Source organism: Carassius carassius, chromosome 15 (genome assembly GCF_963082965.1).
Source record: "Carassius carassius chromosome 15, fCarCar2.1, whole genome shotgun sequence".
NCBI lineage: Eukaryota > Metazoa > Chordata > Actinopteri > Cypriniformes > Cyprinidae > Carassius > Carassius carassius.
Window position 1 is genome coordinate 13109095 of NC_081769.1, and position 27849 is coordinate 13136943.

The 27849-nt window shown below is 36.6% G+C and overlaps 1 protein-coding gene across 4 annotated transcripts; it reads left to right on the forward strand.

Moving 5' to 3' along the window:
* Positions 1 to 26139, forward strand: zyx (zyxin). 4 transcript variants are annotated; one of them, XM_059567420.1, is made up of 10 exons: positions 1 to 246; positions 11743 to 11968; positions 13132 to 13382; positions 19123 to 19218; positions 19866 to 20429; positions 21159 to 21291; positions 22630 to 22799; positions 22969 to 23147; positions 23934 to 24054; positions 24164 to 26139. In XM_059567420.1, the coding sequence occupies exons 2-10, from the start codon at positions 11749 to 11751 to the stop codon at positions 24275 to 24277; spliced, it is 1848 nt and encodes a 615-aa protein (XP_059423403.1). In that variant the 5' UTR covers positions 1 to 246; positions 11743 to 11748; the 3' UTR covers positions 24278 to 26139. The 4 variants fall into 4 exon arrangements, with proteins under 4 accessions (XP_059423403.1, XP_059423402.1, XP_059423404.1 ...); XM_059567419.1 differs by lacking the exon at positions 1 to 246 and adding an exon at positions 1060 to 1328; XM_059567421.1 differs by lacking the exon at positions 1 to 246 and adding an exon at positions 1061 to 1328 and having other exon boundaries at positions 19866 to 20417.
* The last annotated feature ends 1710 nt before the right edge of the window (positions 26140 to 27849 follow it).

Consider the following 27849-nt stretch of genomic DNA (forward strand, 5'->3'; position numbering starts at 1 on the left):
AGAGAGAGAGAGAGAGGTGTTTGGTTAGTAATACGCATGACCTGTGTGAAAGACAAACGAGAGAGAACTTGTTTGGATGGAGGGATGGTGTCATTCCTTTAAGACATGTAGGGGGAGGTCCAAAAGCTGTGCATCTGAAAGAAACAGGAGTAGAGACTGCAGGAAAAAGTTATCTTCGAAATCACATACTTTTACAGGCCTACAGAGAGATACAAGAAGAGAAGGGTGAAGGAGACAGTCTAACAGGTAAGTCCAAGATATTTTCAGTACAACAACACTGCTGATCGTTTGACCTCTTTATTTAATCACTGTCTAATGGCTTTTTTGCCTTACAAGTGAAGTAACCATTGAACTGGATAAAAAAAAAAACTAACAAATAAAAGAAGCAAATTGTATATACGATTAAACTTAATTAAACTTTAATCAGTGTTATTCCAAGTAAATTGGAGAGTTTAAGGAATTTCCCATATTAAATATGTTTTATATGTATATTATATGTAACCAATAAAACACATATAATACTTTTATACAGCTGGTCCTATAATTTCTTTGAGAATATAGAAACGCACATTCCAGGTCTGACAACCAAAAAGTTCAATGTTCTGCAAATATATTTTAAAATATTTTACAAATTAAAATATTTTTAATTTTTAAAAACGTTTTTGATCATGGTTTTAAACATTATATCTATTTTTTATTATACATTGTATCTTTTATTTATTTATTTATTTATTTATTTTAATTTACTTTTTGTGAAATACTTTGCCAGTAGAATGTCCTTTCGTTATTTTGTTTCTATTAGGGATGCTATTTTATGACTTTTATAAATGAGAAGATACAGTACATGTAATATCTTCTCCAAAATTCATTTTTCACATCTGATCATTCAAAGTTGTTCACTAACTGTGTATTAAAGGAGATAAAAAATGATTTAAACGCATAAAACTTTAAAAGCTGAAGACAAAAATGTGCTGATCTCTTACCATCAGTTTAGTTCTCATTGGCCACCGGTTTTGTCCATCCTCCAGCGGTGAGGAGAAAGCGGAAGCGTGAACCGGAAGTGTGTCAAGAGTCGGTACATTAGGAAAAAGTTCATGTGGGCAGATAGGATTCGCTGATGATCATCCCCACCAGAGCTTCTTAGAATTAACAGAACAATGCCTAATGCCAACACCGCGCCATAAAGCGATTCAAATTCAGAAAAGATACACAATAAAGAGGGAAATTTATTCATTAAACTGTAGGGATTAAAAATAGACGCGGAGACTGCATTAGAGAAGCTGTACTGTTTTTTGGCACAACTGCACCTTTCCAGAGGAAAACGAACTGTAAGTGCCTTTGTTTCACCTTTTCTATAATATGTAGCTTAATTTATGGTTCGTCACAGATGACTGCAATCTGTATTTGCATCAAAACCGCAAACATTGCATGCATTCACAGTAGTTTAGCACTACACAGTTGTAGTAGTGACATATGATTGTGTGACATGATAAGTTACATTTTGTTTGTGTGGTTTTTGACTCGAAACGTATTTTAACTCTGATAATGTTTCATAGTCGCTTTGTAAATACTGTCATGACTGAGAAATGTTTTGTGTGAAATAACGTTAGCCATGATTGTGAAGTGAGGGGTGGGGCGCACGCATATGTCAACCAAATGCAATCTTATTCATAAATGCGTAGGCTACACCTAAAGATTCGTGGCGGGAGTTTGTCAAGTGTGACTATCTCCATAATTTGTGTTATTTTCAATGGGAGCTTTATCTGTCTTGTTCCTGGGTTTCCAGTCAGATATCCATATAAGGTGAAAAAAGCAGCTTGTTTTAGCTCGTGCTGTTCTAGCGGCTGATAAGAGAACATCAGGAACCGTTACACAAAGTTCTCCTCGTCTGGAGAACGAGGCGCTATTACACGTTAGGTTAGTTCAGTATTTGAGGCGAGATTGGTGTGATGAGTGAACGCAGGATTTGTCTGGGTGTCCCTAAAGTCCCTAAAGATGACAATGGGGTTTACTGGCCTTTGGGCGACGCCAGTGTGATTTAGGATTTTCCAGTTCAATAAGAATATGTGCTGAATGAGGCCCTCGGACTGGAATGAAAGATAGATCAGCGCAGATTATAATAACATGGTGCCTCCAATTTTATTTAGGCCTACTTATTTAGTTTTTTTTTTACTTTTGCTTTATAAATAAAAATTTTAATATTCAGTGCAACAACTTGTTTGTAATAATAAGAAGCCTAGAGCAGCCACTTGTGTTAATAATTTCATTGAAAAACAGATGGATTGAACTCTGATTGGATGAGCATTACAGGCACATCATTGAAAAGTTAGATTAAAGGAACAGTTCACTACCCTCCAAAAAAAACAAAACAAATGAAAACATTTCTTAACAAGCATGTATGTGGATTTGGATGAAGCAAAGCTAACAGAGATATAAATGTCAAAACAAGCAGCTTCCTGTTGGTCAATGTGAAGAATTTGTAAACCAGCTTGGGTCCATTGCGAATTCTGCAGGGGTGATATCTTTCGCCCTCATACGAATTTTTTTTTTTTTTTTTTTACTGATTGTGACTGGGCCTTGAGTGTAATTTTTTTTTTTTTTTTTACCATTTCATTTCTTTTATTTATTTATTTTTCATTATTTTTTTTGTACCAAGAAAGTTATTTCTTCTGGGGTTTTTTTAACAACACTGTATAAAATATTTTCATGTCAAGAATATATTTAATTTTCCACAGAAAACAAGCATGGTATTCTACCAACACACTTTATGACGTAATGATACACTTAATGACCCAGTTACACAACCCCCCCCACCCCCCCCCCCCCCACACACACACACACACATATGACGTCATAGTGCGATCCTTATATTCGAGCCAAACATACCTGAGACAGAGCGTGGGTGTGCCTTACACTTTTCACCACAGTCGCCCAAAATAATAGAACCCCGCTGCTTCTGGATTTGTCATTCTACCAAATTCCAACCGAGTGTCTTTGTACGTGTTTAAACTGGATTGAGGAAAGGAAATTAGTCGAATATTAGTCATTGTAGACGAGCATTGCCATAGGAATGATTGTTCATGTTCAGTATGTCATAGCTGACGTTATCTTTCGAAACAGACTGTAAGTTGTGATGCCGTACAGTGTGGCAAGTTAACAGCTTACTGTTTGTCATCTCTCTGTATAATGTGTAAAGAGCTGTTTTCTCCTCAAAACTATAACTAATCAGGACCAGTGTGTTATTCAAATTTAGCCGTGAACACTTATCTACATACTGTGTTAGTTGCAGCGACTTGATGGAGAAGAGATGAAATCATCCGTAGAGGAAGCCAGAAAACTGCAATGCAGAAAATTACTGTCAGTTCCCAGCCAGAGAGGAACGATGAGACATTTGTTTTGGTCTACTGTTGATGTGTTAGACTTCTTATTTACATTTATGCATTTAGCTGACTGTTTTATCCAAAGCAACTCATGAAAAGCTTTCTGGCCACCGGCATTCACAGTAGAACATTACTCACTGCAGTTTCAACATGTCTTGTTATTTAATTCTTATGTCTCCAGTGTGGTGAACAGAATGTTGAAGAATTTGCTTTTCTCATGCACTGATCCTCTAGTTCCCAAGTTTCCCTCTAAGGGTAACGTTTACAGGCCGCAGTATCCATCAAGGCTGCGTAAGGGGGCCTTGTGGAGCCAGATCAGCTGCATTGTCTCATTTAACCCAAAAAAGAGCCAGACTCCCTATATCACATAGTCATTCTGATCAAGTGATGAAATGCAGACATGCGTAAGGCCACTGGAATCTTCATATTGCAGCTGCTTCTCTTTCTGTGACACACACACACACACTGTGAGAAGGTGCTGGTTCGTTCAAATCTTATAGTGGGTAATAAAAATCACCTAGTGTTTTCCCTGGGTAGTGTTTTGACTGGTTTGAACTGCATTGCGTTAAAGTTAGACTGTTGTTTTGCATGTGATGGATGTCCTCTCACTAATGTATAGTCTTCTTCACATTATCAGAGAGTCTAGCAGTGCAGCCAAACCGTTACTGTACCCATGGAGACCAAACACAGCAGCCAAAACTGGCAGCTGGTGACCTCAACAAGCAGACAACATCCTGCGTTGCTCTTAGTTAGAGCTGTATCTGGGCTGATTTCCTGTGCATTCTCAATATATTCCCAGTGGTTTTGAAGGTGAGATAAAATAATATCATGAATATTAGGATGTGCTTTTTATTTGACCATTTAGTTTCTTCAAAGACATCCTTAAGGCCCATTCAGAATGAAAAACTTAACTATATAGATATAATTATTAATATACTATAATTAGCATCGTTTTTTATATAATTTTATAATTATTTCTTTAAAAATGTATAAATATAAATTTTGTGTGTTAACATTGTATTTTTAAATGGAATGAAAATTAAATGATATATTCTTTGTCAATTTAATGGACAACAGTGTGGAAAAATAATTTTTTGTGTATATTACAGTAGAAAGGTTTTGTGCTTTGACCGTCCTTCATTTGAACTAAAGGTAACCACTGGCCAGAATGAATCATTCCATTAACTCATGTTGGTTGTCAAGGAACGATGGATAGGTTGTTGTAGCAGCGCCAAAGATAACAGGAGATGTGGCTAACTTGTGGGTCTCCTGTTCTCTATGGTGCGCTTAGCTAAAGGGAACTCAGATTTAAGGATGTGGTCATCCTTTCCATTTTGCGGCAGATGACACTCACAAGAGTAAGTCATTGCTGTTTGCTTTGAGCACTGCTGTCACGTCTGCTCTGATGATCGCTTACTGGAAACGGCTCACTGGATCATATTTTTCAAGTTCATGGTAAGTACCCGCAAGCTTGTATTGATCTGGAGATGGAGGCCATGATGAGAATAAATAATCTTTTGGACCTCAGGGTTTATGGCTAGTTTTCGGTCCTGTGTGAATATTTCATCAGAGCATGCACTTCTGCATTATTAAACTTAACCAGAGGCGAAAGGTGAAGAATTTGCACTTTACATGCGACTGACTCTCACTGCACAGTGCACACTCAGATCTCAGGACTAAAAATAGTCTTAAACCTCTCTTTTTTGGCCTTAAACCGTGCTTCCACTCATGGTTATGCACAATCCATTTAAAGCTTCTCAGATTTGGAGATGGTTTGGTGGACCACTGTTACAAGAGTGTCTTAAATCATGAGTCATAAGTCTTGAAGGTAGGGCAGAAGGGATCTTTACCTCAGACATTTGGGAATATTCGTGTGAACTGGAGCTCTTCTTTTCAGGCCAGAACATGAAATGGGCTGGAGTTTGTGGTTGTAGTTTCGTGTGGGACTGACTTGCTTAATGATTCATAATTACTAACCTTGAGAAAAAAATATTTGCTGGTGTGGAATTGTATGGCTGTCAGTGGACTGAACTGCTAAGCGATATTTACACATGTGACAAATTGAGTTGGACATGGCCCAAACAAGTCAAGGTGAGGAGGAGCTTGCAGTTAATTGGTGTTTGTTTGGCACAATGAAGTGTGAAGAGTTGTTTATGGTTGCTATAGTGCAGCATGGCTCAGTAATGCTGCATTCAGTTGATGTATTATCACAGATGTGATTATATCATCTATTTTACAGTGGCTTTTAACCTGAATTTGCAGTTTAAACAAGGTCTACAAATGAATCTGAAATGAAACTATACAGCAATGTTGCATTAAATGCTTCACCACAAACTCAAACTCTGCATATGATCTGAGTTTAGGACCTATAACATGCATTTTGGAACGGAATATGCACCAAACAGCGTCCCACACTTGTAATGAGAAGCACCTATCAACAATAGAAAAGATTTGGAGAAGAGAAGGTCTCCCTGCAGTTTTCTGTAAAATATAAGTGTATATTACATATACTTCTTAAAGGAGTCATGTGACATTGTTTAAAAGAACATTATTTGGTGTATTTGGTGTAATGCAATGCGGTTTAAGGTTCATAAATTTCCAAATACTGAACATTATTGTTGCTCCTCTCTGCCTTTCTAAAACGCATCGATTTTTACAAAGCTCATCGTTCTGAAAAGCGCAGTGTGCTCTGATTGGCCAGCAGTCCAGTGCGTTGTGTTCGATTGAATATCTCAAGCATGTGACAGAAACAATAGGCTTGTTCGACTTCATGCAGCTCCGCAAAGACCGGCTGCTGCCTGACAAAAGTTATGCATTCTAGTTAGCCTTGATGACGAAACATTATATTCTCATTGGTCAGATTCTGTGATGACAAGGACAATGTGTGTTGCGTGTTTTTTCTTAGACCAGGCCCTGTATTTGAAAAGTCTCGATATTCGAATATCTGATATTCAAACAAAACACACAAAGCATTAACAAAAACTAAGATTAGGGCATCTAATAAATATTCTTCTTGTATAAGAGTAAAGGGTTGGAAGAAAACGTTCTGGTTAACCTGTTGCTTATATTTGGAAAATGAATGACATTGGTTTAACACACTTAATATATACCACACCTGGCCTGTTGTTTTGGAACCTGGTGCATTTCCCCCTTAGTTTGGGCTTCTATATAAACATACATACAGTACACGCATGTATATTATGTAAAAACAAACTTTTATTTTGGATGTGATTAATCAATTTGAAAGCACTAGTTTTAAAGTATTTTTTTTGTTGTAGTAGTAGTAATAATAATAGTAATAATAATAATTATTAGTATTAGTAGTAGCTGTAGTAGGTAGTAATATTTTTGTTAATGTTTTTTAATATTAAATTTGTTTTAATTTATTAAAAGCAGGATATAATATATTCCTTACAATTTACATAATTTTATAAACAAAATGACAATGCTTAATAATTTTCTGTTTATACAGTGTGTAGACTCAGATATACTGTACGAGGATCATCACAGGATCATCATTCCTTGGCATTAAAAAAATTGAAAACTAGTTCTCCTAATTTTTACCGAACATTTTCAAACTGGATGAGTCCATTTGAATGTTTGACTCTGTTCTTCTTGCACATGTACTACAGGGCACATTTCAGATGAGAAGGTGTCAGTTCTTCTGAGATGCTGAACTGAAACGATGAGAATGAAAGTGGACTGCCATGGACTGCATGTTTCTTTCCTACCTGACCTAGAATAGCATGATTTGGCAGGTCATAACAAGGCAGTCAGGATAGAATAACAAAAATGTGGCTCCAATTAGTATAACTAGAAACAAAAGATGTTCTTTAGTCATGGAATCCTTGTACACATCATCTGCCTTGGAAGGCAACAGCGGGTTGAAGTAGAAAGATAATTGACTAGGACAGGACATGCTGCAACGATGTCTTTAAACTGTTTGCCTTCATCCGTAATTCATACTTTCGAAGCATGAGTCTTTGATATGGTTCACTGGCTGTATTATGAGAACTATAGAGGGAAAAAAGTAGTCATAGGGTCAAATGAGACTTGGCTCAGTGGCAACAGCAGGAGGAGGAAAAGGGGAATGAGGTAATGCCGTCGTTTTTAATGGCAAACATGCTTGAGGTAAATATTTGCACATAGCTCATGCCATGAGAGCACTTCTGTGGTATATCACATCCACATGTCTCAAGCACTTTAACTGTTTCTAGTTGAGGCTCAGTTGATCGTACCCCAAGGCCTCGCAATGGGAAAGTCATGGTATGACTTCAGCCCCGATAACCTCGGTTTGGAGAGCTTGCTTGAGTGCACACACAATCAAAAAAGAAATAATATCCACCAACTAGAGGACTTTTGTATCTTTGTACTGTGCTTTTGACCATCTTTGTTCTGTAAGTACATCATTTTAAAGACTTGATATTTAAATATTTCTCCTTTATCTTTTTGCAATAAAAGGATGTCTTGTACTATGAAAACATACAGTAACTGTCAAAGCTCAAAACATGTAATTCCTTTTAGAGCATCTTATGAAACAGAAGCCTGGAATACACTACATAAAGAATGTCTTCTTTAGTGCTGCAACGACGCGTAGACGACATCAATTACGTTGATTACAAAAATACGTCCACGTGCGTGAAATGCGTTGACGCGTCACACTGTTTACATCTCGCGCGGCTTCTGCTCCTGGGAATGGAGAAAGTTGCATTCTACCACAAAAACAGAGACCACTGTTATCAAAATTATGCGAATACTTTAAACAGAGGCCAAATAAAATAGTCCTTTGTTCCCTTTGCAAAAACGAATATGGTGTACCACGGCAGCACAACTGTGATGCACGAGCACCTCCGAGGAAAACATACTGACTCTCCGGTGTTACGGTTTAACTGGTTACCGTGTGATCTGTTGACCAACTTCCTGGTTCAGGTCTCCGCTGCAGATGTGATGGAACGACCATAGCAGATTCGGCGATTCTAAAAGCACAAACTGGTGTGATATTAAGGGTCTAATAAACGCAGACTTGCTCATTGCATGATTCTGATATTCTTGTAAGGATTACAAGTTATTGGTATGATCACCCGTAGCGGCTGAAGTAAGTAGGATAAACAAAAAAATACAAAATAAAGTAAGTCTGTGTTGGCGCGGGTTTCAAACAAGCGTTAAAAGACGGCGTGCCACGAGACAACAGTCACGAACTACCGAGCTACCGATCTATACCGAATCAGCTCCAGATCTCTGGATTCAAGACAGGACTCTCGGCGGCACATCGTCAGCTGCTGAATCAAAGAAATGTGATCGTGTTAACTTGTGACCTGTGTTTACCTATTTTGAAAATAAACCATAGCAGAACCCTGACTACATTTTATGGTTTGTGATGCTAAAGAACATTTCATGACGTCTCAGACAACTGTAAATTTGTGGCTACTGTGGTCTAATTATAAACACTATCGTTAACTCATATTTACCATCCACATTGAAGTATTTCTGGGGGAAAAAAATGAATAAAGGTTGAAATATTATATTAGAAGTTGTACTTATATTTTTTTGTAAAGTTATTCAAAGGATTCATTAGCTAATCAAAAAAAGAACATTAGATTAATAATTTATTTTAATAAAAATAATCGCTAGAGTAGTCGACTAATCGAATAAATAATCGTTAGATTAGTCGACAGAAAAAATAATCGTTAGTTGCAGCTCTTTATATCATGTTTACACTTTGTTGGTAAATAAAAGTATGCTATATAAATACATTATTCCAAAATGTTAAAATCAAATAATGTTGGTGCGAATAAAACAAAGATGCAAAGTGTTTCATTCATCCAATTAAAAAAAAAAGTAGGGTAATGATTCACATCTATATTGATTTACTTGAGCCAATGAAAAATAAATAACTATTGTCACAAGTAAAAAAAATATAGATGTGAATCATTACCCTAAAAATTTTTAATTGGATGAATGAAACACTTGATTTCAGTATGCTACAGCAGGTGTAATTTTAAGGTAAAATAAAAATAATCATCCTAATGCAGAACTGACGTTTACTTCTGGCTTTTCAAACGTGTATGCAAGTTCTAATTTACAAAAAAAAAGCTTTTCAGTTTAATCGCAGTTTAGTCCATTTTGTTTCTCATCCAACACGCGAGAAGTTGATCTGAACATCTCTTCACGGTCTACGTGTGTGCAGTGCGCGGACAGATCATACAGTATGCTCGCGCAGCTTTTGCGCGCAGGAAAGGCTCTTATTTGTGCTTCAGTACACCAACGGCTGACCGCTTCCTGCTATCTGTGCCTCAGACATGAAGCTCTGCATTTCCAGTGCTGAACGGCTGCCCGTGTCCTGCGCACAGATTTCAAAATACTTCCACACAAATTACATCGCGAATGATTACAATGTAGTATGTGCACGCGAGTGCACTTCCGGAAAAATCGGCCGAAAAAAGACCAAAAATCCGATTTATGGCCGGTCAACCGGTGCATCCCTAAAAATAAGCTTTTCGGTCTGTTGGTTGGTTCAGTTTTATGTTGTCCCATCACATTCACATTAAGGAATTTACTCTGCTAAATTGTTTCCATTATAGTTTGTGCATGGATAAGAAATTTATCCTACTTAGTTGAGCACATAAGTTTTTTTTTTTTTATTTAATGCAAATGTTCTGAATTTATGTGCATTTTTGTACTTTCAACTAGCATTTATTTTTATCTGGTATCCCAGATAAAGTTCAGTATCCGCTACCTAAACACTTGATGAATTAATGAAGTAAAACGTGAAAGCTTGTGTTATTACTGGTTTTGTGTAGCACCTGCTACTCTGCACATCCTTCTGATGCATCCTAATTAGGGCTGCACAAGTAATCGAAATTAAATCGCGAACGCAATAAATTGCAATTAGGCAGAAGCTACGATTGTCATGCACAGTTCTGTGATCAGTAAGTAAGTACATCTATAATGAAATGCTAATCAACCATTATTGCCATTATCACTGCTTAGAATACAATGAAATATTGTGTGCCTTAATTATTCTAAGAAGCCACATCATCTCACCGAAGGATTTTTTTTTTTCAAACAGTAGACTGACGTTATGAAGTGAGTTTGGAGTAAAAACATTATTAAATGTGGTATTTTTATGTGCTCTCAGATGGAGCAGCATTTACTACACAGAGCCATAGTTCACTGAGAAGATATAGAACCAGCTGTCATTATCGCAAACGATTTCGTCGATTTCATAATCCTTCGATTATATCGTCTGCGATTATGAATGTGATTTTGCATAGCTTGTCAGAGAACTACGGCTCTGTGTGGTAAATGCTGCTCCATCTGAAAGCAGGTGATAGAGATTTACTACTAATCACAGAACTGGCTTCAATGAAAAAATGTGAACGACAATCGCGATTAATCACGCAGCCCTAGTCCTAATTGTACAAATAAGTGTTAAGTCTGAGCATGAACAGATTTTGCAGAGCGGCTGTTGTTTGAAGTATGGGCGGTTAAAATTGTATTGTTCGTTTAACATATGAAGATGTAATTTCTTAAAGACGCAGGAGCAAGCAGAAAGTCTAAACCACTCCTATTTTAAAAAGATTAGGCCAATAAATGGACATCAAAGGACACAAAAAAAAGTGTTATGTGAACCTCTATTGTGAAGCCGAATTTTGAGAGTTAGACTTTCCTCTCTGGATATGAAACCAAGTTAAACCAAGTGCGGATATGAAACAAGTCAACATGAATATAGACATCATGAAAGTACCTGAGATTCACAAAATGAGAAGTGAAATGTGTGGCACCTAATTCATGAAAATAATTTTTCCAGAAGTTTGGTTATGGATTTCCTTGTTAAACCTCACCCAAGTTATGCAAAGTGTTTGAGTACACAGAACATTTTTCAGACATGTTTCCTTCTTGTTGGACTTTGAACTGTTTGTTGTAACTTGTTCACGTTGGTTTAAGTTTAAAAAAGGAACTTTAGTTATGACGAATCTGGGAACAGCATTGTTTACCTTGATGTATTTACTTCCCTGCAATTACTGTGAAGTCAGATGCTCACCACATCTTCAGCACCGTTTGATACACATATACCAGCCATTCTTTCATGAAAGGAATTTCCTGCTCGTGTTCAGGGTGTTTCAAAGGCACATGTTCAGATTTAACCCAGATGGTTGACTAACCTACATACAGGTGGGTGGCTCTCTTGAGAACCAATTCCGCTGGAGCAAAACCGTTTCAGGCACCAAAGCTACAGACCACTTACTTAATTATTTTCCATATGTTTTAAATCCAAACTATGCATTTTGGGCACTAATTGTGCTGAAAAAGTCGCCTGAAATGTAACCCCTCATCGTCTTCATATTGTTGTCATTTTCAGATCAAGATGGCTGACTCTAGCACTGGCAAGCCTATTATGGTCACTTCCTCCGTCTCCCTCAAAATGACCGCTCCTTCTTTCTACAACCAACCTAAAAAGTTTGCGTCTGTCGCTCCACCACGCCCCAAAGGACAGATGGCCCCATCACAGCCCTCATCGTTTGTAAGCACTGGTGTTATTGGACGAGTTGGAGAGATGCCCCCGCCCCCTTCAACTCTTTGTGAGGGTAAGACAATAAAAAGTGTAATTTAAAGATATAATAAAGTCTTTTAAAAATCTCATACGTGCCAATTAGTTTTTTTTTATTAATGTGCTCTTTGTATAAATATGTTTTATGTTAATTATGAAAACTTTTGTAACATTTTCAAAAAAGGTTTATTTTAACATCTCAAAAATGTCATGTAGTGTAACAATCAAAATGTCATGTAGTGTAACAATGTAGTGTAAAAAAAGTGTGTATATATATATATATATATATATAATTTTACACATTAAGTACATGTGAGTGTATACAATCATTAATAAAAATGTAATATATTTTTCAGGGATTTTTTTTTTTACATCAAAATCATGTATTACTAAATATTTCAAGTTTTCAGGGAGTTCCACCACATTTAATTCTACTAACTGAATTAGCCTGGCCTGTTATAAAAAGGTTAAATTATCTGATATTTTATGAAAATTATTGATCTTGACTCATGAGTATCTGCAGTTCTATCTCTCTGATATCATTTCCTGTTTAATGTTTTCAAATATTAATATGCTTTGATGCAATCATGTTAAAAGATGTTTTCTTTTATAAAAAATATAATTGCCTAAAGAAGTAATAATAAAAAATTACACTAAACTGTTCATTATGGAATTAGTAGCAATAGTTTGTTGATCCTTTATTATACATTGAATGTGAGGTGCTTTTAAGAAAGCTAACCCTACATGTTTTTGAGACTTAAGCATTGTTTATCTTTGCAGACAGATTTATGTGCAACAGATTGCGCAGTTGGAGTAATTCTCTCCTCACCAGAATTACAACATGTGCGCTTGGCAACAAAGTGCGTTTTCAGACATGAATGTTAAAATATTCACTTTTGAGCCAAGTGTTAAAAGCTTATAAACAACCAACTATGACTTGAAGGATTGAAATAGCCTTTTTTTCTCTTATGTTTGCCTTATATTCATTATCAGTATTGTCCGTCAAATACCAGCCCTAATGATCTAAATTGTTGTTTTCTGATATGTGAGAGAAGCAATAGTGTATGCTAATGTGCATGCAGTATGTATCATGCTTTGTGTAGAGTTGAATGAACAATGCAGAAAGGGATTGTCTTGTTATTGTATGAGGTGGTGGTCACTGGTGCGAGTGTAATCAAATTCACTGCCTCTGTCCATTAGACTTCCCGCCCCCTCCTCCTCCACCACTGGATGATGCAGAGCTTCCAGCCCCTCCTCCAGAATGCCAAATCACACTCCCTGCATCTGATGCCCCTCCTCCTGCGTTCCCAGCCCCGCCCCCTGTTGCAGAAGACCTGAACCTCCCTGCACCTCCCGAGGAATTAACCTCTGCACCTCCTGCCTCCTTCCCTCCACCCCCACCACCTCCTCCTCCTCCTCTCCCTGAGACCGGTGCAGGCGTCAGCTCTCAGGTAGGTTACAAAATGCTTGATTTCATCTCAACTTGATTGTAATCTTTACAAGTCTTTTCTTGCCCTTACATCGTTTTCAAACTTTATAAATTTCTTCCTTTTTCTTTATGGTTAAAATTATTTTGCACTATACCGATTATAATTAGTTTTTTTATTGAAGTTTTACTGAAACTGAAATAATGATTAAGTTGACATACATATAAAGTTGTAAACAAACATTTAAACTGCCAATTAGACATTTTTGTAGAAACTTTTTTTGACAATTTTTTTTACTCCATTTCATTGTTGAAATATACAGGTGCATCTCAATAAATAAAAATGTAGTGGAAAAGTTCATTTATTTCAGTAATTCAACTCAAATTGTGAAACTCGTGTATTAAATAAATTCAGTGCACACAGTCTGAAGTAGTTTAAGTCTTTGGTTCTTTTAATTGTGATGATTTTGGCTCATATTTAACAAAAACTCACCAATTCAATCTCAACAAATTAGAGTATGGTGACATGCTAATCAACTAATCAACTTTTGAGCCTTCAAAATAGTCTCTCAGTTTAGTTCACTAGGCTACACAATCATGGGGAAGACTGCTGATCTTACAGTTGTCCAGAAGACAATCATTGACACCCAGAGGTGGGTAGTAACGAGTTACATTTACTTGAGTAATTTTTTGGGGTAACTAATACGTTTGGAGTATATTTAAAGATGGGTACTTTTTACTCTTACTTGAAGTAAAAGTACAGAATTTTTCCCAAAAATTTACTCGTTACTGTGGGCGACGCTCCTCTCGTTACTTTATCTTAATGCAATAAATGTTATAAATGCTTCAGTTTATTTCAAACGCGACGTCTACTTTCCTCTGGACAATGAGAAATGAGCGATGCTCATTCACGAATGATTCATTCTTTTGAGTCAATTCTGTTCAAAGGCTTGATTAAACCAGTTGGCAAACGAGTGAATTGGTTCATGAATCAGTTTGAATGATTCGTTCAGTATCCTGCCGCACGCACTGAGCGTCTGAAGCGGTTCACTCAGGGTTGTAACATTTAAGATCATCAGCAGCATTGAAAACGTGGCTATGGAACTGCACTCAATTGAAAGCAAATCTGCAAAGGCTATTATTTGCTAGCGATGAAGATCTTTATTAGATGAACACCACGTGTGCTGTCTACTGTTTAACAGGTAATAACTTGGGCTACATTCGATTACAGTACACGATACCACTGTGACATTAGTTTTTTGTACGTGTGACTTATAACAGAAGGGAACCAAGCTGAATGCAGCTTCCAAAAGACAAAAAATAGCAGATTAATATTTTATTAATTTTAATACAATCACACCGGCGTGAGTACGTTCAGCGAGTCATATCTTCAGCTGCTAAATTTAGATCTGCGTTCGCTGGCTGACGGTGAGCCAGAGACAGACGCGTTTTTACAGCGCTGCGCATTATAACCAATCACACACGATTATGTTGAGCTTTTGAATGCAATGGCCAATCAGAGGCATTCAGATGAGTCATCGCTAAAATGCCGATGCTTCCTTCACTCGCTCGCTGACTGAATACCTCTTTCTGGCGAATTCTCTCGTCAGTAACAACAAAGTGCAGATGTGTGTACGAATCTATAATAAGATATTGATTTCACAGTGTTAACAGTTTCAGGTATTTTAATGGGAGTTTCTGAGAGTGAATGAACTCTAGACTGTCAGTGAAAATGATTTTTGATAATGTAAATGTTATTTGCTCTTTCTGAACAATGAAAGATTAGTAGCCGTTTTTTATATCACATTAACTTTCAATGTTAAATTCACATTTAATATAAAGTCAGTCATATTAAAAATATGTTATGGCATGACACCTATATCTGTTACTTAAGTAAACAGACAGGGTTTTATAATAAATAACATAATTAGGCTACTTTGACCATCGCATATTATCATTAATAACAATCTATGAATCTATGGGAATGTTTCTAATAAAAATAATAATAATAATGCTTAATAATAATTTGCCAATATGTTGTTGTCGCCTATACACAATTAATTAATGATATTTCCACAATATTTACGCTTGCAGAAATATACTTCTGCAAGCAGACAGAAGGAGATATGTCATGTGCATTTGGTTCATTATGTTCAGATGCTTGGTAACTTAGCGGTCATGTGTGGAGTTTTCTCTCTTCTCTGTGTCAGAGGTTATTTATACATATATAATACATACTTTAAAATATAATTTACTTTGTGATGCAAATCAGAATTTTCATCCGCTGTTACTCCAGTTTTCAGAGTTATGATCCTTTAAAATATAAATCTAATATATTGATTTATTACCAGTGCTGGAAACCGTTTTGCTGCTTAATATTTATTTGGAACCTGTGATATTTTGTTTAGGATTATTTGATGCATAGAAAGATAAAAAAGAACACCATTGATAGTAAATCAACATATTTGAATGAATTCTGAAGGATTATGTGACACTGAAGACTGGAGTAAAGGCTGATGAAATATATATATATATATATATATATATATATATATAATATATATATATATATATATATATATTTATACACACACACATAAATTACATACATTTTATCTAAATATCTAAATAAAAATAGACTCAGTATATGACCCAAAGTAACTAACTACTTTTTTATCCGATACTTTTTTACGCTTACTCAAGTAACTATTCAGACTAGTACTTTTACTTTTACTTGAGTAAATATTTCTATAAGTACTTTTACTTGAGTACAGTTTTTGGGTACTCTACACACCTCTGGTCACACCCTTCACAAGGAGGGGAAGCCACAACCATTCATTGCCAAAGAAGCTGACTGTTTACAGAGTGCTGTATCCAAGCATGTTAACAGAAAGTTAGTGGAAGGAAAAGTGTGGAAGAAAAAGATGCACAACCAACTGAGAGAACCACAGCCTGAAGGCCACTGTCAAAGAAACCTGGGCTTCCATACCACCTCAGCAGTGCCACAAACTGATCACCTCCATACCACGCTGAATTGAGGAAGTAATTAAAGCAAAAGGAGCCCCTACTAAGTATTGAGTACATGTAAATGAACATACTTTCCAGATGGCCAAAAACTCGCTAAAAATGTTTATGAAGTATTCTAATTTGTTGAGATTGAATGAATGAGTGAATTGGTGGGTTTTTGTTGAATGTGAGCCAAAATCATCACAATTAAAAGAACCAAAGACTTAAACTACTTCAGTCTGTGTGCACTGAATTTATTTAATACACGAGTTTCATAATTTGAGTTGAATTACTGAAATAAATGAACTATTTCACGAATTTCAAATATATTGAGATGCACCTGTAAACATTTAAATGGTGGCTGTAGTAAAAAAAAACTTTTCTTACATGACAGCTTTATTCAGATAAACTATAAACAATAAAGACATAATTAACAGGTTAAATAAAAATCCAATTACTTTGTAAGGTAGTGCAGTATTTGGCTAAATGCTCTTCTTTTTCAAGCTTACTAATGAGTTATTGACCTTGAATGGTTTTTATAATTATAATAGTAATTCCTTACATTTTATATAGCGCTTTTCTGGGCACTCAAATCACTTTTGATTTTGATTATGAAATATAACGTTATGTGACACATTGTTTACAAGCTGTTTTATTGACATTTTTCCATTGTTGAAACACTGATTGAGCTATTACGTAAGACATGATACATTTAAATAAGTTGTAATGTTTCTTTCAACATACATTGTCAATTCATGTTAATTTGGTGCTATAACTTGTAGAAAAGGTGTGTTGCCACTTAATTTGAATTGAGGTGGCTTCATCTATCAAGCCACAATAAAGAGCACCAAAATTTATTAATTTATAGTTAGAATTTTGTCATTAAAACTGACATGATTTGTAGGTGAGACTTTTTCATATCAAAAGTAACAAAGCAGAGAAATCAGTATTGTTAACCCAGCCCCTACCTGCTATAGCCAAAGGAAGCCATTTGGAGAAGCACTGATTAAACTTCATGATTTCGGCCAACTAAAACCATTGTATTTACCAACATTTTGGGGCATCACTCATTATGGCCTTAAATGGCATTGAAACTAGTGCATTTTACATAGTCTTATGTAATTCTGATAACTCTGTTTGTAAATGAAGAAGAAAGGAAGTTTTAATTGAGCAGTTTGCTGCAGTAAACTCCGCTATCCTGTGAGACACAGTTATGCATGCTGCCTGCTGACATGTCCATATAAGCCCTGGCTCTATTTATGGATGTGTTACTGTGGTGAGTGCGATGTAATTGGGCTACATCATCACTCTCACAGGGCCTTGTTCAATCAAACAGACCTGCTGTCGCTGCTAAAAGAACAGTAAAACTCCAGTGTGAAACATTTTCTTTCCATAAGATTTTACAGATGCACAAAGCTTGCTGACTGGTTGCTTAAATGACTGGTTAATTTCTAGTTTACCCAGAGGTGAAAATTCGCAGAAAATATGTTCACCCTAAGGCCATCCGAGATGCAGATGTGTTTGTTTCTTCATCAGAACAGATTTTTACAGATTCAACATTACATCACTTGCTCACCAGTGGGTCCTTTGCAATGAATGGGTGCCGTCAGAATGAGAGTTCAAGTAAAACATCACAATAATCCACGAATAATCCACATGACTACAGTTGATCAGTCAATGGCTTGTGAAGTAAAACGCTGCATGCTTATAAGGAAAAAAGTTGGTGTTTTAATTTTAAACTGTTGCTTATGGCTGAAATTGCAGTCTGTGATTTATAATAAAGCTTTGCTTCAATGAAAAGTCCATCCCCTGTTGTCCTCTCACATCAAAATGCACCAGCATGCTTGTTTAGAACAGCTTTGGACTGTTTTAGCTTGTAAACGGTGCTTGTGCATATTTCTCTGCTGATTCAGACATAAAAACTTTCACTGGAGAAAGCAATATTATGGATAGAGGACAGTTTGAAGGTTGGTATCTTGGTGAATTAATTACAAACACACAGGTTTTCACATAAGATGATAATAAATGCCGTAATTGATGAAATTGATGCAGTAAACCGTACAAGTTGCTATGAATGACCAAAGACGTCAGTCTAACTAGTCGGTTGCTGTTGGAGTAGCTGACCACAGTGCCTGCTCCTGAACGTTTACTCAATTTTAAGGCTTGTGAGTTGTGATGGCCTTTTCATTTCCACTGTCAAGCAGTGCAGTTATTTGTCGTAGAAAGTGCATATTTTTTTCTTTGAACATTGTGTGGTGATTGTACAGTGCTGTGGTTTTCTCCGAGCAAGACTGTAATTTGTTTGTGTCTTTCTCAGCTCTTCCAAATTTCTAAGAGCGTCATCCCTCTCATTTTGGATTCACACACATATTCTGCCCTTTTATTTTCACATATAATTTGATCAAATGACTTGAACTAGGCATTAAATATAATCGAAAAACACTTCTCAAACGGCGTCCTTATTTATATCTGTTCTTCGCTCTTTTAATGTTCTTTGAATTGGTTCTATTTTTTTTTTTATCTCTGACCCTGTCATTTTCTGTTTCACAAATTCCTTGTTTTATTGCTTTGTACTTTTTCCCACCCTTTTATTGCCTCATATTTTATATACTCTTGTTCTCTTTTTGACACTACATCTGGTTTCATGGCTGATTCACCCTTTCTTGTCATTCTCCTCTCCTAAACCACATCCTCGCTGACCTCTCCTACATCTAGTCTCCCAAATTCTCTTACATTTTCTATTGTTTTGTTCTCCATAGAGGGTGTTTGAGAAACAGACCAGTTTTGACAGGCAGCTGGGCTCTTTGACCGATATGTTATCAGAAATGGAGACGAGCAGACCTTTCAGTCCAAAGGTAACTGCTGAGCCTTTGACCTCTGATATTGTAAACCTTAACCTTCAGGGTTCAGCTATTTTTCTTTAATTTTTTTAAACCTTAATGGGATGGTTTACCCAAAATTACAATTCTGTATAATTTACTCACCCTCATGTCACTTAAAACCTGTATGACTTATTTTTCTTTAGTAGAAAATAAAAAGAGATATTTAGTAGAATGTTCATGCTGGCTTCAAAGGTTTTATGGCTGATGTCAGTATTTTACAGAGCAAAGAGGCCAATGACCAAAAAAAGCTGAAATATATGATAAAATGTTTTAAATATTTTAATATTTACTAAAATAAATATACATTTAAAATGAATCAATGTAAAAAAAAATAATAATAAATAAACTTGGTGCGAAAAAGAAAATTAATCTGAAGTAAATTTGCATATGATAAATCCCATTATACTATTTTCACAAATTAAGAAATAAAAATGACTTATAATAAGCATTTTGTTTCAATTTTCCATGTCCATAACTGGATAATGGAGGAACAATTATTTTTCACAATCTTAATCTTGCAACATTTTGACGCAACAATTTATACATTTTGTAAGACTTTTGTAAGTTCCTTTTTCCCCATCAGATGTGTGATGTATATCTGTTTGTGTTTGTTTGCTCAGTTGCCTAGCCAGTTTTCATCAGCACCAGCGCCAAAGCCTGCAGCGCCTCCACCGACCGCTCCTAAGCCTGCCCTCTCCTTTCTGCCCCCTCCTGAGCTGCAGGATCGTCCTCCCCCTGCACCTTGGGCTGAGGAGCTACGTGCCCGAACACGACCGGCCAATCAGAACACAGCATCTGCCCCTGCACCTGTGCAGTCATTTCCTAAAGGCCCAGCTGTGGCTCCAAAGACCAACTTCCCTCCCAGTCAACTGAATTCAAATTTTGGATCCAAAACCGTTAGTCCTGCACCTACTGGAGGAGCAAGAGGGTTTAACCATGCCGTTAAAACCCCTCCCCAAAGCTCTTTCCCACCACCTCCACCTGCCGCCCCTCCTGCCCCCGTTCCTCCACCAGCGAATATTCCCACCCCTGCACCTACATTCAATCACTCTGAAAAATCTCCCACTGGCAGTCAGCAAAGCTTTGCTCCGCCTTCTTCTGCTGCACCCAAGACATCACCCGTCTCGTCATTCAACAGACCAGCAGGAAAAACTGTTCCGCCGAAGGTGGGTGTGCTTCAGATTGTTATTTGATGCAGTTATATAAATTAGATAAGGTGAGGTAACAAAGTCAAAAGAACTGTGGAAAATAGTTATTTTCTGAAGAAAGTACCAGGTTGTTTTATGGCTTTGGTTAGGTTAAGTTTTAGGCTTTAGTTTGGTGAATAAAATGCTGTGTTAAAGATGTCTTACATTTTGGTTTCATGACAATCATTGCAAATGATTGGGAATAAGAATTGATGCAGAACTGACTTTGCTGGGTAAATGATTAAAGAGAACCATAAAATAAACGACAATACATTTAATATGCAAAGAAGTTATTGGTTAGATTTTGAAATGTTAAAAATTAAATAAAAAAATGATCGAAAGTGCAAGATTTCTATTTCGAATTAATTTTGTCTTTCTTGTTATCATAGAATCTTAAAAATGAATCCATAGACAGTAATAAGAAATTCTTCTTGACTACAAAATCAGCGATTTCTGAAGGATCATGTGACACTGAAGACTTGAAGTAATGATGATGAAAATTCAGAAAATCCATCATAGGAATAAATTATATTTTCAAATAGAAACTTTTAAATTATAATAATATTGCACAATATTGCTGTGTTTTTGATCAAGAAAATGCAGACTTGGTGAACATGAAATGTTTTTAAGGATACTTAAAAGATATAAAGTTTGCAAATCTATAACTGAAATTATCTATGAAAACAATGTTTGAATGCACTCATTTCTGATGCTGTTGTATTTCAGGTGTCTGGTTCAGGTTCAGGTCCTGGTGGAGCTCCTCTCACTATGAGGGAAGTAGAAGAGCTGGAGAAAATGACTAAGGACTTTATCAAAGACATGGACAAGCATCCTCCTGTGATCACCTCTCCAGCTACAGGTGCACTAATACTATCAGCTCCACCTTGTGTACACACCTACACAATTAAGATTTCATCCTTATTTCAGTGAGTTCCTGGTTTGGATGTTAATTTAAGCCTCATTCATAGACGTCCATGTGGCTCTTGTTTAACACACCGCAGACAAGCTGTGATAAACACTGACTGTGCGATGGTGCCAGACGTCTCTTGCTCTTTCTCCGTCTCCCTCTCTCTTTATCAGTTTATGTAGGTGTTCAGCTTGATATAGCTTCTCAATCTCAGTTTATTACTCTATTATCAGTGTCTAAACAGCACAGCGCTTCATCTCTCCCGTGTCTGGATCTCTCTGGATGAGTGTTGTAATGATCTCACTCTGTCTTTGTCAGTATTGAGGGTTTGTTTTTCTTGGTAGCTTAGATGTGTGCAGGTTCAAGCTAAAGATACTTTTTGATCAGTTTTTGATTTGATCAGCCTACTTTCACAAACAGCTGAAATAAGCAGTTTGATCAGTGTTTTTATGTTCAGTGTTTGTACGTTTATTTTTAAGCCTGGTACGTTCTTGTTTATAGATTGATTTAGTTCTTTGTTGCCCAGTTTGTTGTTATGACCCTTTGATAAGCCCCGCCCCCTTGGCTGCTATCGTGCAGTCAGACAAACACCACAAAATGTCCTGTTGAAATTAGAAATGGAAATGTGTGTTAAAAGAGCTACTTCATCCAAAAATGACAATTCAATAGTATTTTTCACCTTGTTTTCAAACCTGTATGACCGTATTTTATGTTGGAACTCAAAACATATTCTGAAAATGTCTTCTTTTTTTCAGTCTAGTCTAGTTTGGAGTCACTTTAAGAGTATGGACAGTGTATTTTTTTAAATTTATTTTTGGGGGGAGGATTTGCTTGTTGTGATTCTGATTCTCCACTGATTGGTGGAGATTTTGTTTTTGCAAGATCATAGATAATGACGTTTTTCACCACTGTTAAACATGACTATTTAAAAACTAAGTTAAAATAATGCAGCCTGACGGCTTTAACCAAAAGGCAAACGTCGTTGATTAACAACCTCAGTAGTTCACAGTTTAAAAATCAGTTCCTCTGTTGAGAAAATGAATGGGTTTTCTACTTCTGTAACACAGCTTTTGAATTTTATGTGGTGAACTGCAAAAATTCTAAAGTAGGATTGGTCAAGAATGTTTTTAATGTGGGTCTTTGGGACAATAAGTGATTCATAGCTGTTAAGACACAACAGTGACCTCTCCTGTCACCTAGTTGGTACGCCATCTGTTTTAATACTACTATCATTAATCTTTCTTTACCTCATAAATATCTCTAATATTATGAACATATTTTTCCATTCAGAGGTGTGTGGTAACTGTGGAGAGGCTCTGTCTAGATCTCAGCCAGCAGTAAGAGCGATGGATCAACTCTTCCACTCGCACTGTTTCTGCTGCGTGACCTGTCAGCGCCCCCTGCAGGGCATGCAGTTCTACGACCGGGACGGGACGCCTCAGTGTGAGGACTGTTATACGGTGAGAAGTGGAATTACGTCTTTGTGGTTTACATTTTTTGGAATCAGAAAAACTTGTTATCCACATGGTATACATTGTTCACGTTATGTTTTCTGACATTGTGCACCCATTTTGTTCATTAAAGCGTGGCATTGTTTTTCTTACTGTCTGTCTTCGTGCGGGTTTCCAGAATTCTCTGTGTGTGTGTTCTCGCTGTGGGGAGCGGATCAAAGATCGTGTGCTGAAAGCGGTGGGCCAGTGTTTCCATGCCCACTGTTTCCTCTGCACTACCTGCGGCTGCACCCTTGAGGGCGCTCCATTCATCACCGATGATGATAACAACCCCTACTGTGTCAAAGATTACCATCGGTGAGCCATCACCAAATCACAGCACGGTTATACACTAGAGCAACTGAACTAATTATCCCATTTAATCAGTCATCAAAGTTATGAACAAGAGAGATTTCAAAATCAGTTTATTTAATTTGGGATTAATTTTGTTGTGGAAATGACTTTTTATATGTTTTTGGAATGTCCATGTCTTAATTAGATGTTCATGTATCCTAAATAGACACCGTTCAATTGGTATTTTCAATCTTCTTGTGTAGTTGACTTACACCTTGATTGGAAGTGATGCACAAAATTGTTCAGTTCACATTACCATTTCTTCTCACATCTCATTAGATTTTATTTTTTCAGACATGCTTTGATAAAAAGACAATCCTGTTGAGGACATTTTTATTAGGGAAATAGTTGTTTATTGTAATGGTAAGTTATTACATAGTATTTTTATACTTTTGTGTACGGTAATTGGATCAGCCTGTAGCTCAGTTGGGAAATGATGCACAAAAATGTGTTCACAAGTGATATTACATTTTGTTTCATACATCACGTCTCATATTTTATCTCAGACGTGCTTCCTTCTTAAGCAAATATGACTAGCAAAAGAGCCATTTTAAAATAAAAAACTAAATGTGTTGTAAAAAAAATGAATGTGACTTTCATAGAGCACAAAATTTAGAATAGAATAGGAAAAAAATGAACACTTGGGTCATAAAAGTGCCTGAAGTTGAATAAACACCCATTTAAAATGTTAGATAATATTAAAACCAATGTTTTATATATCTTACCTTCTCTCCTTGTTATCTCCTTCAGCCGTTTCTCTCCTCTTTGCGTGAGCTGCAATGAGCCGATCATTCCCGACCCTGGAAGTGAGGAGACTGTCAGGGTTGTTGCCTTAGAGAAGAACTTCCACCTGAAGTGCTACCGCTGTGAGGTGCGAAGACACTTCCGTTTGTTATCTTTACCTATTTGTTCCAGCCACAGAATAGAGGAATCATGTTTAAAAATCTAAAATAAAAAATGTTAACTCCCTTTCATTGCAGGACTGTGCTCGTCCCCTTTCCATAGAGGCAGACGCTGATGGCTGCTATCCATTGGATGGCAGAATTCTGTGCATGAAGTGCCATACCCAGCGTGCCAAGCAGGCCAAACACTGATTTGTGAAACTTGCCGCAAACCAAATGTAAAACACATAATTGGCTCAGCGTTGACAATGAATTTTTCCATATGTGTTTGTGAGTGTTGTACTTCTCTCTTCTCTCTCACATTCTCATTTTCCTCATGTTTCGCCTATCCTCAACAAAGTTCTGCTGCTTTCTCTGAATGGCCTTATTCAGAGCTCGGTTAACAGCTTGCCCTCTTTGTCCTGGCTTTTTTCTGCTAGGGCTTGATGTGTGCGAGCACAGTGTTAGTGCCTCCCTGTTGAACGTTAAATGCAACACAATTTTTACCCCTAGATTGATATGTAAAGTGTTAGAGAAATGATTTTTAGGCTTGAATTTTTACTGTAGTGGCTGACTCAATGCAGAGGTAATGTACTGCACTGCCGTCTCAGTTCAGCGAGCTGTACGACTCCCAGCATGCCTTGAAAAAAAACTCCGAACATCCATAAATTGTACCACAGCTACTGAGGCGAGATGTAACCTCTGTATATCCACAGCCATCCATGCACTTTCAATAAGGCTTTCCGAAACATACCTTGTAGTTGATGAGAAGGGCTCTGTGTGAAATGTAGTCCCGACAAATGTAAAATAAGCAAAAACAAAGCCAGGGAAAGGCAAAAGAACAATGCAATTTATCTATTTGTCATGCATGCTTAGTTTCTAGAACCGTTTACTTGTAAATGAACAAATATTTTTAAAAAAGCACATTTGTTTTGTCCTTAAACGTATTGAACAAAACATGTGATGATACAGTTGAGTAAGTTTGCATTGATTATCATAGCCAGTATCAGTTCAGTTGGTTTTCATTCCACATATTCCCAGAGGTATTTAGTGATTGTACACTTCAAGGTCGATTTGACGATTAATAAGTATTTCCAAAGAAAAGCACATCAGTCACTGAGCCTGTTATATTTAATAATAAGTCGTAAATGTGACATTGTAGCTAAAGCTTCTTTAAAAACATCTGGATTATAGATCGTATTATCTACGCAAAAGCTTCGGAATATACTTAACTAGAGAATTTTGGTTATATATATTCATTCAACATTACAAAACTGTACAGTTCATTTTATATTTTTTGTTTAAAAACAACAGTGTTACTTACTGTAGACAAACCAACATGTTTCTGAACAAGTGAAATATTAGATTTTTAACTGTCAGCATTCCCTGAGATTACTGCGCAGAATTCCAGGTTTCCAACATTTGGCGTTTTAGTTCATTTTTTTTTGTTTTTTTTGTTTGGCGTGTTGTCGTGTTTTTCATAGCAGCTACTCTCTCACTAACACCACTTATTTTGGCTTTAAGGTAGCACTGATATTATTTTGAGAATTGCAACTGTATTTACATCCGGTATCTCAGAAAAGTTTTATTTATCTTTGCACCTCAATGCGTGTTCCCTTCCTGGCATTGTATCTTGACTTTTGACTAACCAAGAAATTCTCGTATTTAATATAATCTTATAAAACGATGGCTGCCATCATAAAAAAAATAAAAAATGACTTGACCAAATCCAACACATTATGCATGATTTGTAATTATTGTTATTACAGTGTTTTTTTACATTATGTTGCACGGTTGCCTCATTTTAATGCTGGTATCACAATACTGCTGAATTCAGTAAGCCGTCATTGACCATTTGAACACTTATGGTTTAGCCTCTATGTATTTTCCAGTTATCAGTACTTTGTCTGTTGCTGTTTTGTGCAAACTGAACGTCTAAATTCCTCTCTTAATATGTGAATGTGTGTATGTTTACTGTCGAAAGTATGCCAAACGTGTTATTTTTGCTATCATTTATTTCCTTCCATATTTGTACTGTATTCTGAACTAATAAAAGTATCAAGTTGACAAATGGAGCAGTTCCCCAGTCTCTGTTTCATTTCCTTGTTACAGTAATGAGTATCTTTGAAGTTCTGTATATGTTAATGGTTTTTGTCATGTGACTGCTTCCAAACAAGTTCTTTCCCACGCAATGTGTGACGTGCTCTTTTATGGTTTTGCTCCTCTCACACCCCCTCATTTCTTATCAGCTCGCCCCAGCCTCACATACACCACTGATAGCCAGGAGTGCCCACTTCTGTGGATGTAAAAATGCCACATTGAAGGTGTATATAAATTAATATTAATTATGCCACTTCCTACACTGCAGAATTTAAAAAATGTACTTGCAGTTTTGTTGTATCCTCAAGTTTAGCTTGGGTGACTCTTTCCAGTTGATGGATTTTGGAGCAAAATCATCTTTTGGCCCTCATAATTTCAAGAAATGGTGAGATTCGGGAAATATTTCTAGAAATGCCCCCGTTTTTGTATGTGTAAAAGAGAGGGGTCTTGTGGGAAGCCATGTCATTACATGCTTATCAGTCAATGAAAGAGTGAACAGAGAGTGTGATGAGGGAAGATAGTAGTTAGATGACTTGTGGGTTGACGGAGGAGAGATAGAAAAAGGAACAGTGTGACGAAATCGAAAGCTTCGCTGGAAGAACATTATGTAGGAAGAATCCTGACCAAACTGATATAAAAGAAGAAGAACAGTATGGATAATAATCCAACTGTACATCAGGTGAGGCTTTCAAGATTTTTTTACCTTTCATTTTTGGTCTTTTGCTGGTTTTATTAATAGGACAGTGGTAGTCACAGAAGAAGGTGGGATGGAAAGGATCAGGAAACAGCACAAGCTGGGTTACCCATATAAGCTCCACCAAGCACTTTTAGCAGTGTGCTGTAGAGTTGTTACCTAAATTTTTAAGTTTTGCCTTATGTCATTAAGTTTTCTCGTATATAATTGATTGGTGGTGGTGTGTAGTCAAGACTACTAGTTCAATGTCCTCTAGTCATCAATAATGTACCCTTATGCAAGGCACTTAACTTGAGGTTACTGCAAAGGGAAGTCATGGTGCTGTTTAATTACTCTATGCAATTCTTATTTTAAATGTATTTTTTTATTCAGTGGTGGAAACAGGCTTCCATATTTTTAAGCGATTTAAAAAAAGAAGAAAGAAAGACAATGTATGTATATCTTATGTAAGATTATATGAAATCAAAATGCAATGTTCCTGTGTTTAGATATTTTATGAGACGCTGTATTTTAAACAGGGAGATGTACATTTTCCCTTAAAGCTGCAGTAGGTAACTTGTGTAAAAAAAAAAAATTTTTTTAATTATTTTTTTACATATTTGTTAAACCTGTCATTTTGTCCTGACTCCTGACAGTAGAATATGAGACAGATAATCTGAAAAAATCAAGCTCCTCTGGCTCCTCCCAGTGGTCCTATTGCCATTTGCAGAAATCATCTAGGTTATGTATGTAACCTTGGTTCCCTGAATAGGGAATGATATGCTGCGATGACGTCATCGCTTTGGGAACACCTGTGGTGTGACGAATGTCTGAAGCCCTTATACCATCACGCCAATTTATTGGTCAATAGCGCTTAGCACCACCCATACGTACGTATGCTATATATGCGTGCTGAGCACCATTTCATCAGATTTACACTATGACGAAGGAAGCGCTATTGAAAGTACGGAACGGCCAAGCATCGCAGCATCTCGTTCCCTATTCAGGGAAC